At 42.6% G+C, this 13,147-nt stretch overlaps 1 protein-coding gene across 1 annotated transcript; it reads left to right on the top strand.

The window, feature by feature from the left end:
• Positions 1-5,460: 5,460 nt before the first annotated feature.
• On the top strand, positions 5,461-12,317 carry LOC115820641 (von Willebrand factor A domain-containing protein 7-like). The gene is made up of 16 exons (XM_030784277.1): positions 5,461-5,640; positions 5,753-6,040; positions 6,128-6,221; positions 6,310-6,438; positions 7,117-7,291; positions 8,031-8,200; positions 8,316-8,434; positions 8,616-8,732; positions 8,874-9,053; positions 9,178-9,310; positions 9,510-9,656; positions 9,934-10,026; positions 10,196-10,392; positions 10,502-10,635; positions 10,904-11,066; positions 12,033-12,317. The coding sequence occupies exons 1-16, from the start codon at positions 5,461-5,463 to the stop codon at positions 12,315-12,317; spliced, it is 2,604 nt and encodes an 867-aa protein (XP_030640137.1).
• Positions 12,318-13,147: the final 830 nt, after the last annotated feature.

Genomic DNA, 13,147 nt, shown 5'->3' with positions numbered 1-13,147 from the left:
TTGCACAATGACAATAAGTTTCTTGAATCTTGAATCCTGAATCTTGAAACAGCATTTGCCAGAAGCTGACTCAGGCTGCCATTGACTGTCCTCTCGCACCTTTTATTAATTGCTGGTAATGTATTTTCCTAAAAATGATTTTTTTTGTCTGGTTAATTAACGACGTTAATTTGTTAAATAACGGTGTTATTCTCGTGAATTAACGACTTTATTCTTGTTAAATTACGACTTTATTCTCGAAATCTCAGATTTTTTTTCTCTCAGTGTTTCCCTAATACTCCGTTGTAAAAAGCAGTCATTAGGCATTACAATTTGTACTAAAACGTTTTGTTTAAATTTGTACCCTAAATGTTACCCAAAAATGTTCATACAACAGTAAGATAAATATTTTGGAACTGTTCATCATAAAACATTGTTAATCACTTGTGAAGCAGGTCCATAAGGTTTTATTGGTTGATTGTTTTTTTATGCACTTGAGCAAGTGTCTTTGTAAGGTGTGTAATGTATACAGGTGCAGTGTATGTGTGACAATATTTCAGGACAGCACCACATGGAAAGATTTCAGTCGGCACTGTTGATCACAGTAGAGTTCTGGGTGGACCAACTGGTACTGCATATTGCAGCATTTAAACCCATTCACTTTAGCCCTACCCTACACTCATTTCAAACTGTGAGGCTATACTTTGTTAGTTGAGCTGACTGTCTTGACTGCACAGTACATGCACAGTGCTGGAGTACCACAAGGCTCAATTTTTCAACCACTTTATTTTTCTCTTTCTTTACATGCTCCCACCACAGATGATTGGAGAACATATTATTGACTTTGTCAGTTCCGCAGACAGTACACAGTTATGTACGGCTGTAAAAAAAAAAGATGGAGTCTGTGCTTTGAATATATTTTGAGCTGTGTCTAGCCTTGCAAACCAGGTGAAACAAAAAATTCTGAGAACCAAATGAAGAGTAAGCAAAATTCTACCTGATCAATGTAAATAAAAACGGGGTTTTAGAAAACCTGCTTTGGATTATCTGGATGCAGATTGATATTCATGCAGAGGGCCGATAATTCAGACATAATGCAGCAATGACTGAAATATATGTTTTTTCTTCTTTCTCTCCATTTTGTCAGTTTCATCAGGTAAGATGTGACACAGCTGAGGACAGGGACATTATACTGATTTGTAGCGTCTCAGTATGTTCCTCAAAGCAAGTTATTCAATAACCTCATATTCTACCATTCACTTGAAGAGAAAATTGTCCGAGCCTATTTCCACCTGGCAGTGTGTCCTTTCTCTTACAAAAGGCATGTGGTCTTATTGTAAGTGCTGGACCAGCTGGCAGAACAGTCTAACCCAGCAATGAGAGCATGCTGCAGCAGCATTTGTTCAGTTACATCTGAAGACTCTTGGAACAGTTTCACCTCTGCTCCCACATTGTCCAGGAGTCGTTTAACACTTGCCTCCCTTTTTCACCATGTTTACCAACTTACCACACACAGTTGTTCCTACAACACTACACACAGTGAGACAGGACAGAAAAGACAGGGCAGAGAAACAGAGTGAGCCCCTTTACCCATTCCTGATGGGACATTCAACGTCAAGAGAAGCACAATACATTAGCCAGTTTACTAAGCATGCATGAAAGCTCCAAAAGGGGTTTTACCATAGAGATCGTGTATACCAGGCCACAGAAAACGAAATCTCCAACTTCTTGTCTTTGGATATACCCCATTTCTCTGTGCGTCCTGTCAACATGTTTTCATGGAATCTACTATGTGTGTGGGTGGCTGATTTACTCATGGGCCAGTAATATGTGTGTCACAGCCTCAACCAGAGGGCTGGACGCAAGTGCAATGTAACAGGAATCTTTAATCACAGACGAACAGGATACAAACAGGACTTCAAACAAACAGCATAAAAACCAAAATGAACAGGATTTGACTGAGCAGACTTGACTTCAGACAGGTAGGATCTGACAGAAGACAGACTTCTAAACAGACAAGCTTTTAAATTGGCAAAGTAACACACACAAAGTTTAGACTTCGCAATGAGCATGCCAAACAGAATGGAACAAACAGGGGAGAAAATCAAGGATAACAAGATGTGTACAGCTGAGGGAGAGGAGTGGTGGGCTGGCTGATTAGTAGACCGGCGATGCCTGGAAAAGAAAGCACATAATTTCAACAACTCACCATGACACTGGAACAGAGCCGTCCCCACACCAGCATCTGAGGTGTCCACCTCAAAAATGAATTGCTTCTGAGGATCGGGCATTTTCAGAACAGGAGCAGAGGTGAAACGTTCCTTTAGCTAGCGGATGGCCAACCTGGCTGAGTTGCCCCATTGGAATTGTCTGGGCTGTCCCTAAGGAGGGCTGAGAGGCAGCCACAGAGCTGAAGCCTGGGATAAAGTGGCGGTAGAAGTTGGCAAAGCCCAGCGCTGCATTTCTTTCACAGTGGGGGGCTCTGACAATGCTGTCACCGCACTGATCTTCTTTTCCTCCATCCTCACTCCCTTGGGGCCAATCACATAACCCAGGAAGAAGACGGTTGTCTGGTGGAAAACGCGCCTCTCTGCCTCCATGTAGAGCCGATGTTGTTGCAACCGAGATAGGACCAGGCGAACATGTGTAATGTGTTCAGGGAGTGTGGCAGAATGAATGAGGATGTCGTCAATGTATGCTGTGACAAATCTCCCCAGCATGTCCCTCAGCACATCAATCACCATGGCCTGGAAGACAGAGGGTGCATTAGCAAGACCAAAGGGCATTACCACATTCTCATATTGGCCAGAGGTGGTACTGAATGTGATCTTCAACTTGTCCCCCTCCCAGATTCGGATCAGATTATATACACTCCAAAGGTCAGGCCTAGTAAAAAACCATGACCCCCGGACTTGCTCTATGGCTGATGGAACCAGAGGGAGTGGGTACCGGTATTTAACAGTGACGGAGTTCAATCCTCTATAACTGATACATGGGCGAAGACCCTCGTCCTTCTTTTTCACAAAGAAATACCCTGCTGACGCTGGAGAGGTGGAAGGGCAGATGAAACCCTGCTGCAGCATCTCCTCAATGTATTCCCCCATGGCATGGGTTTCCTTCACTGAAAGGGGGTAACCTTGATCATGAGGATGTGAAGTACCGGTTAGGAGGTCGATGGTGCAGTCCCATGAGCGACGACTTTTGGTGACAACTTTCATTGGTAGAAAGATGAGTGTGACCAATCTCCATGGGCTTGGGCTCCGGGTCCGGACGGGAAGTGATGGCAATTGGGTTGGTCTGGCGAGGCCAGGATGCTCTTGTAGATGGCGGTCGAGATGGATAGACGAGGTGATGAGAGGATCCAGGTTTAGGTCTTCGTCATGGCAGGCAAGCTCCATTTGAGTGTTTTCCCTGAGTCCTTGCCGGTAGATGGGACAGAGAGCAGGCTCATTCCAAACAGTGGCAGCGGCAGCAGTATGGAAGGACAGCGCGTAGTCCGCTGCAGAGTGTGTACCCTCGGTGAGTCGTAGCAGGCTCTCTCCCACCTCCTTCCCCTCAGTAGGATGATCAAACACCGCACAGAATAGGTTTTCGAAGAACTCATAGGTCCAAATTTCCTCCCTCCTCTCTCCCAGAGGGCAGTCGCCCACTGCAGGGCTCTCCCCTTCAGAGGAGAGATGATTGTAGAGATGTTGGTTGTATCTGTCACAGACTCAACCAAGGGGCTGAACACAAGTGCAGTGTAACAAAGATCTTTAAACACAAACAGGATGCAAACAGGACTTCAAACAAACAGGATACAAACTGAAACAAACAGGACTTCTGAACAGACTTGACTTCAGACAGGCAGGATCTGACGGAAAACAAACAAGTCTTCTAAACTTACTCGCTTTTAATTTGGCAGAGTAACTCTCAGTACACATGGATAAAATGTACATTTCGCAATGAGCATGCCAAACAGAAGGAACAGAATTTGGGAGAAAAGCGGGGAAAACACCCTTGACAGGACGCCAGTCCAGTCTTTGGACTGTGGGAGGAAACCCATGCAGACACGTAGAGAGCATGCAAACTCCACACAGAAAGGACCCTGGCCGTCCCAGCCAGGAATCAAATCGGCCCTTCTTGCTGTGAGGTGACAGCACTACCCACTGCGCCGCCCTCATTCAGGCCAATTGTTATTTATTTCACACTTTGATAATTCTAGCTATAAATTATTTGGCATCTCACCACTGTTATAATAACACACTCAGCTAAGTTGTTTATTTTGGCATTCTTAGGTAAAGTAAATGTCTTATCACTATTTTCCATCATGTAGACATAGTTATCATCCCCTGCAGTTCTGACTGTTGACCAATGCATCAAAATAGCTGCACTTTCTGCCTTGGGTTGTTGGTTTTTGAAATAGATTTTTACTTTGTGGATTTGTGGTTCATACTTTTGGTTATTTTTCTGTTGCTTTTTTCCTCTAAGATTTAATCTAGCAGTTAACGAACTAGTTAGTTTGTTAACTAACTACTGTAACTGGAATACTATTCTAAGTTACTCTAGTACTTTGGGCCAGTTGCTGAACTATTGTCAGTCGTACAGTGAGCAGATAAAGCCATCATTTGCTCATTTGGTCATCTTTCCCATTCGTTGTGAATAAGCCAAGTTCAGGGAAAAGAGCACTTGTGCACGACCTTGTTATTGGCTTCTTGGTCTTGCTGGATCAGAGTTGTTCCTGCCCATTTCATGTGTAATACTAGTATGAACTAAACAGCTAAATTAGCTGATGTTGAAATAGCCAGCTGCTTTTGGCCGGCGTTTGTTCTATGCTCAAGTGCTATTAGCAGTTAGAAAATGAACATTGTGAAAAGAAAGGAAGCCCACTAGTTCCAAAGTACAGGACTGAGGTTGACTGGACCAGCACGCCAACATGTTGTAGAATTCAGGGTGTAAGCCTTCACATAGCTCTTCAGATTAGTTGTGTTTTCTAACTGTTTGTGGCCACAATGTTTGCACTGGAACTTATATTACATGTTATTGTATGTAAAATCAATTTTTTTGACAATTTTTGTTCTTTTTCTCACTTCCAAACTCTTGCATAACTGCAACCGTCATGATAACATTATGCAGCTGGTTAATCAAGTTTATATTTGCAACCATTTTCAGTCAGCAGTTAGCACCTCAAAGACTGTGACGCAGGGTAACTCATTCATTCATTCATTCATTCATTCTCTAAGCCGCTTATCCTAATTAGGTGGTGCTGGAGCCTATCTCATCGGTCACTGGGCAAAAGGCGGGAAAACATCCTGGACATGTCAGTGCAGGGTTATTGTTCCACAAAAAATATTGAGCTGTATTCACTGTTTGACGTCGTACTGTTTGCAAGAGATCAACAATGCTTTTAGCAATATTTGTCAAATGTACTTTTTAAAAGACTTTATTATTTACTTTCTCTTTCTCTTTTCTCTTTTTTTTTAAGGACATAATCTGGTTAAAATGGCATATGGGTTGCTACTTCTCTTTGTGCTACTTGGCCAAGGGCTGGCATTTCAATCCACACCAGGATTTACCTCAGGAAAATCCCACACTTCTATCACTGAAGAGGCAGTGCTTCGTGAAGCGGTGGAGTCATGCAAGGCAGTAGCATTGGCAGAAGGGAAGGCCTTCACTCCACCAGTAAGGGGGTAGGGGGTACGAAGTCAAACCAGGGTATTCTGTGTGTATATATTTATTTACTCCAGCACCTTTCATGTGTGTGTGTGTGTGTGTGTGTGTGTGTGTGAGATAGGTGGATCTGACCGCGGAGAAGGTGTTGGGTGCATGTATGAAAGCACTAGAGGATAGGATGGATGTGTCAGCTGTAAAGTTTCGAGAGCTATTGGATGAAATCATCACCGCAAACACTGAGGTGGACGATAACTTCTACTCTAGTGCCCCCCATCACTTCCACAATGAGGCCTTCATCCAGGGACGTGATCTCATCACTAAAGAAGTGATCAGCATTAAAGCCAGCCTACAAAAGAACGAAATGAAAATGGCAAGGAGGACTTTAGGTGCCGTCAGCCACATTCTTCAGGTGAATCAGAGGAGATATTCTTCGAGTGCCCCTCCCCTCACTATCTGTTCATCTCTCTTTCATTAATGTCATCTTTATGCATTTCAGGATTTCTACAGTCACAGTGACTGGATTGAGTTGGGAAATACAAAACCATATGCCAGTCTACTCCGGGCAGACCTCCCTTTGGAAAATATTGCAGGTGAATGCGTATACATGTGTGTGTGTGCACATGTGTACATGTAAGTGTGAGTTTTCTGCCTAATGGCTCAAATCTCCGGTTTTCTCAGATGTTGGCACCCCAACATGCACAAAGTGCAGAGAGCCTGATTGTAAAGACTTGATCCTTCCAAACATACTGAAGACTCACACACTCACGTCAGGGTACAATCCAGCAATTGGATCCAGCATACCACGAGGTACTGTCTCCCTCTCTCTGTCTTACTCACTACACACACAATCACAGCAGCAAAAGACTTTTTTAAGGGGACAAGTGATGGCCTGACTTGTAGAGTTTCCTCTCCATTTCTGGGAAGACTAAAGAAGTAAATTTGGAGTGTTGTTACTTGTGAGCATTGTTGGGGTAGTTACTCAAAAAAAGCAGTTAGTTATAAGTTACCAATTACTTCCTTAAACTGTAATGGGATTACTTTACTCGTTACTCCTTTTGAAAAGTAATTCCACTACTCATTACTTTACTTTTGAGTTACTCTCTAAAACCACAAATTCCCCAATTTACCACATAAAAATACAAGGACAAACATCATAGTCCTTTCATTACTTAATTTTCAATGCAATAGCTTCGCACCCCTTAGCTGCTCAAAAATAACTGTAAAGAACGGCCTCCTTCAGGAGTTCGCATTTTTGTGCTTAGCCATCTAACGATAACTAACTTTGTATAGTGTAGCTAGTTACATGAATCAGGCTGTTGTCATTTAGCTTCAAACTTTCACTATCAGTAGTTTCTGAGATAACTAGTAATACATTTTGGTATCATCATCAGCCGACAGCTGTGTTATCGGTATTTTGTGATTAAAAGTAACATTAAATCTCTCAACATTAATCTCCTGGTTGATTACAATGTATTTTCACTGTAGATAAATGTTTCCACGGTGATTCTTTCGGTCCTGGGATCAATAAAGATGACCCAGCAACTTCCCTGGCTCCAGGAGAACCTGACCCTCATGATCTTGCTGCAAAACTAGCCACTGAAGCCACAGTTGACCTACTGCGAAATATTCGGAACACAGCAGGGGACCTTCGATTTCTGAAGTATGTCAATAGATAGACAGATACATAGATAGATAGATAGATAGATAGATAGATAGATAGATAGATAGATAGATAGATAGATGTACCTGTTGGTAACTATATGAATGCAATTTTGACTTGAGTGATCAACACACACAAAATTGTGTTCAGTAATTTATCATTACTTACACTGATGAGCCAAAACATTACGACCACCTGCCTAATATGCTGTTGGTCCTCCGTGTGCCACCAAAACAGCGCTGACCCACCGAGGCAAGGCCTCTGCAAGACCCCTGAAGGTGTTCTGTAGTATCTGGCACCAAAACATTAGCAGCAGATCCTTTAGGTCCTGTAAGTTGTGAGGTGCAGCCGCTGTGAATTGGACTTGTCGGTCCAGCCTATCCCACAGATGCTCAATCGGATTGAGATCTGAAGAATTTGGAGGACAAGGCAAAACCTTGAACACTTCATCATGTTCCTCAAACCATTCCCGAACAATGTGTGCAGTGAGCACATTATCCTGCTGAAAGAGGCCACTGCTATCAGAGAATATCATTGCCATGAACAGGACTGGAAGGATCTGCTGCTAATGTTTTGGTGCCAGGACACGGGACACCGTAAAAAGCAACTGACTACGGTTCAGACTTTCTTGATTGAACCACATCTGTAAGCGAGCAACAAATATCCTGTAACATTCGGACAAAAAGTGTAAAAAATCACTCTCATGAAACCCCATCACCTTCTCTTTTTTTCTTTTCAGGATGCTGGGCATCAGCCGTTCCTCTGTCTTGTGTTTTGTAATCGATACCACAAAAAGCATGACCGATGATATAGCTGAGGTTCGAAGACTAACCAGTAAAACTATCGACGATAGACGAGGAACAAGTGATGAACCTTCTCTCTATATCCTTGCCCTGTTCAATGACCCAGGTGTGTGTGTGTGTGTTTACATTGTATTGTTGTTTAGTTCTATTTTTAATTGAAGTGTCTTGAAAGTTGGTGTGAAACAGTGAGTTGTTGCTGTGTTTTGTGTCTGCGTGTGTAGATGTGGGACCAGTCAAGAGTACCACTGATGCGGACGAATTTAAGAAGATGATAGCTGCAGTTGCTGTGTATGGAGATAAAAACTTCGATTTACCCGAGAAAAGTCTCTCCGGACTACAGGTATCAAAATGTGTGAACACGTGTGTGTGTGTGTGTGCGTGTGTGTGTGTGTGTATGCGTGTGTTTGACCATTGACATACTGTGGTAGTTTCCGGCTAGGTAAGCTTGTCAGATACATATTTGAAAATGAATTACTGCCCATGTATTTATAGTATGTGTGTGTGTGTGTGTGTTCACTCAGCTGGCCCTCACTACAGCACCTCCTTCATCTGAAATTTTCCTTTTCACCGATGCCCCTGCCAAGGACACAGAACTAGAAGGGGCGGTCCGTTCTCTAATCAGTAGCACCAAGTCAAGGGTAAAACTGGTTCACATAGTGTGTTTCACCTGTCTTTAGATGATGAATTGATGCATCAGTCAGATGAAGCGGACACTGAGAATACATGGTGACGTGTTATTTGTCTGTGTCTCTGTGTCTGTATGTGTGTGTATTTCACAGGTATCGTTCCTGCTAACGAACATCTTGTCTAGAAGAAAGAGGAGGAGCGTGGTGTCAAATCGCGATAACATACTGTACGAGAAACTAGCCAAACTATCTGGTGGACTGGCCATTGAGGTGTCCAAGAGCACCTTGCCTCTAGCCACTACTGTTATAATGGATACCGTTTCCTCTTCACTGGTACTGATCTCTCTCTCTCTCACACACACACACACACAAATATACATACACATATCCACCAACAAAATATAACCTACTGTTTTGTTCCTCATTCTCACTTGGCTGTATTTCTATATCCCTTTAGGTAAACCTGTTTCAGGTGTCCGTGGATCCAGGAAGGGACAAGACTTTCTCATTCCTGGTGGATCCATCAGTGCACAATGTGTCCATTTACATCATTGGATTTTCTGCGAGCTTTACACTGAAGAGCCCCACAGGTAACACACACACACACAAAAACAAAGATACGCACAATACACACATGCGTACACGCAAACAAATTCATACGCATACATGCATGCACACACACACACATACAGCACATGTACACACAAAAAAAAAGAACAAAAGAAAACACACACGTATACATACGGACACACACCGGATGCTGTAATACGACATATGTTGCTCTCCTAGGTGTGAGTCAGGAAAGCAGAGTTAAATCAGGGCCTTTGGGAAAGATATCTGCAGTGGGAAATCTCCACATCGCTCATTTGACGCAGCAAACAGGAACATGGCAAATCAGCATCAGATCCACCCGTCCATACAACATCAGAGTTATAGGTGAACAATCCATGTCCAGCCGTATATGTGTGTGTGTGTTTGTGTGTGTTTGTGTGTGTGTGTGTGTGTAGGAAGAATCCTGTGTGCACATATGACACCAATTGCTGAAATGCAGATCTAGGGAACTACCATTAGGGAAAGTGATCTGGCCTGGGTTAAAACATAACCTGTACTGAAATGCACAAAAAACAGTATTGTACAAGGCAAGGTACAAAGTACTAGATCATCTTGGCTCTTGGGGGGAGATGTTCTGTGTCATGCTGTTATACATTTGCAGGCCACAGTGTGCTGGATTTCCTGTACAAATTCATCAGATATTTCAAGGGTCTTCATCCTGGATTTGTGGAGATAGAGGGACGGCCCTCAGCAGGTAGCCCCGCCCACATCACTCATACAGTCAGACAGACTCACCCAACACCTTCAGTTTCCATGATTATGTTTGACTGTTGTGTTCATTAATGTGTGTGTGTGTGTGTGTTCAGAGGGGAATTCGACTCTCATGTTGAGAGTTGTAGGTGCTGACTCCCTGTCTGGAGTAGAGCTGTCAGTTGTGGATGCAACGGGCTCATCTACACTGAGACCCAGCATGAGGGAGCTGGACAGGGGGACGTTCTTTGCCTTCTTTCCAACCCTCCCAGACGGCCCGTTCACACTGCAGCTGAGGGGTAAAAGTGACGGACACTCGTTTCAGCGAGAGTCAACCAATCAGATTCAAGCTTCACAGATCTCCATACAGGTGCTAAAAAGAGATTTGGACATTTTGGCTAGTTCTGTTTGTTGTGAAAAAAGAACTGCTAGGTTGTTGTGAGTTCATGTCATTTCCTTTGTTTTCTTTGTTCCTTTAGGTGCAGAGGATTCTCATTCTTCACCCTGGAGTTCCTTTATCTGTCCCCTTCAAAGTGACTGCGAGTGGGAATGTGGGTAAAGTTAAGATACAAGTTCGAGCCACTCAGAACTTTGTGGCCTCATTCACACCCAGGTGGGTGGAGCTTGAAGTGGACCTGTCCTGCTGCAATCTAATTAACAATACCTGTAAAATCTGCACCTATATCAGAAGGAAAATCAGAAGACACCTGTACTCCAAGTAGCTAACAGAGAGAATTTGATCGTATATTAATATGTAAAACATCTTTATAATACATCTTTGTCTCTTTCCTCGCTTTCAGTTTCTCTCCACGTTTGTGTGCTTATGCACTTCTGTCTCTGCATGTCACACTGTCTGATGCATGTGTCTTTTACGTATGCAGTTCGGTCACGTTGGCTGCTGGTGGCAGTGCTACGAGTACGCTGAATCTCTTAGCTCCTCCCAGCACTCCATCAGGCTCTGCCTGCACCATAACCATAGTGGCGGAATCGACCGGAACAGGGCAGTCTAACTACGCCATCGTCCACACGACCGTCATGAGCATGGTATTGAGGGGCACTACACAATTAAAAACATGGGGGGAAAGAAAAAAAGAACACCTTCAAAAGCATGCGATTGGTGATTACTTGGAATAATCAGATAGTTTCAGTCATATGTTCATAAATCTTGACTCTATGAGTTTTACAAGGACAGTTTCCTGTTTGGAGTGTAAAATCGATATCATTTAAAGATCACGCCATCAACACACATGCACGTATAGTCTTAAAACTAGGGTTGAGTGATACCACATATTTGCAGTTTGATCCGCTGCTCAATATATTTATGGACAGTATTACCAATATTGATACTGATGCTGATACCAAACCTCTTTTATTATTTTAGTACTGCAGTTCACATTTTCTGCATACTTTGCTAAAACATTTGCGAATCTTTTCTCTCAGTGTGACCTTGTGAAGGCTTAAATGATAGTTTGGGTGGAATAACAGGGGTGTTTCTGGGATACTGATGTGCATTTGTCCAACAATACAGAGTGACTGATCTTAAAAAGATTTTTGACTTCTTTCATTTAGACTCGTTTTGAAGAGCATATTTTAATGTTCATTTACTCTGTTACGTGGTTATCCCCAAACTATCAAAAGCATTTTTATCTGTCAAGTTTGGAGTTTTGTGCACTTGATACAGCAGTACAATGAGATAATGTACAAAGAAATGTCTGTTATAAATTATTTTGCTAATGTATAACTACTGCAGTTATAGTTGCGAGTGCATTACAATATAATGTGCGATCAGCATCCCACATGGACTTTTATTCAAACGTTTTCCCCAGGATTTTAAACAACTGAAAACTTTACTGTGGCCTGAAAGTTCACACTGTTAGTGGCATAATGCTGTACCTCACCATGCATCATTAGAGGTGTTAAGAAAGCAAAGCAAGCGAAATGCCTTCATTCAGTTATTCAAACTGAATGAAAAATATTCTGATCAGTTGTTCTCTCTCTCGCTCTCTGTAGATCACAGACCTGAAGCCGCCTACGTGCGTTGAGTTACACAGGAGCCCAAAATGTCCCATATGGGAGATCTCTTTAGCCATGTCTGACGGCGACGGGACGGGCATCGAAAAAATCTTCCATCGCGGCGCTGACGGCAACATAACCAGCACCGTGACCGACACGCAGACCTTGGTCACCTTCTCAGCCTCTTGCTGTGAGGAGAGTGTGGAGTTTGTGGCTGTGGATCGTGTTGGTAATGCAGGAACGTGTTCGTTCGCAATCAGTACCCCTCCAAAGAGTACTTAGGTCCAAGTATTACTGCTTTCCCCAGAGTCCACGCTGCTGCAGCCGCTCACACAAACACACACACCATATACTCAAACACACATCACACATACACACAATCACACCCATTTACACTATATATACTCAGACACACACATGCATATACAATATACACACACATCATTTACAGTCAAGCTTATTTGCAAAAAAAAAGGCAAAAAACCCTTTAAAAAGTTCATTGTGCATCTTCTTTCAATGTAAAACAATTGATGATTTTTTTTCTCATCATTTTTTTTGACAGTTGGGCACTGCTGAACATTCAAATGGAAAAATAAAACAGAACTGAATTTGCATTAACAGTCTGTCTTAAAGCTCTATCTGTTCAACCTAAAAGCATGCACATCAAAGAAACAAAGCATATATTTCTTTAAAAATGACACAAATAAAACATTTTATTATTTTAAACAGTGTTAATCTCTCACAGATATCCATTGTTTAATAGTAGAGTATGAATCTAGAGTCCGTGCAACGTCCGAAGTCATTTTAGATCGAACCTTGGATCAAGTTCTCTGCAATTTCAGTGAGACTGCAGGTCCAGTAGCCAAGCTGAGTTCTCAGATCTCGGATGAAACTGAAGCGATCAGTTCATTCAAACTGCAAGTTCCATGATGCATTGCTGATATTTAACTGCAGAGATGCAGTACATTAATCCTTGAGCACGGCATAGGTATAAACCCAGGACTGCCCTGAGAAGCTTCCAGGGAAAAAACTGCCAATGAAGAAGTTTTGACATTTACAGAGGGATCTTAATACTGGCATACAGTACACTCACTGTGTTATGGTTTTTAATT

This window comes from Chanos chanos, chromosome 9, assembly GCF_902362185.1.
Source record: "Chanos chanos chromosome 9, fChaCha1.1, whole genome shotgun sequence".
Taxonomy (NCBI): Eukaryota; Metazoa; Chordata; class Actinopteri; order Gonorynchiformes; family Chanidae; genus Chanos; species Chanos chanos.
The sequence above is the reverse complement of the archived record's forward strand: the minus strand, read 5'-3'. Positions and strand labels throughout refer to the sequence as shown.

What these genes read in the sequence shown, in the direction of transcription:
- LOC115820641 (XM_030784277.1), top strand. Translation starts at nt 5,461, where the DNA reads ATGGCATATGGGTTGCTACTTCTCTTTGTGCTACTTGGCCAAGGGCTG. An exon ending in ATACCGTTTCCTCTTCACTG is followed by an intron (nt 9,054 to 9,177) that starts GTACTGATCTCT and finishes ATATCCCTTTAG; the next exon opens with GTAAACCTGTTTCAGGTGTC. An exon ending in TACACTGAAGAGCCCCACAG is followed by an intron (nt 9,311 to 9,509) that starts GTAACACACACA and finishes TTGCTCTCCTAG; the next exon opens with GTGTGAGTCAGGAAAGCAGA.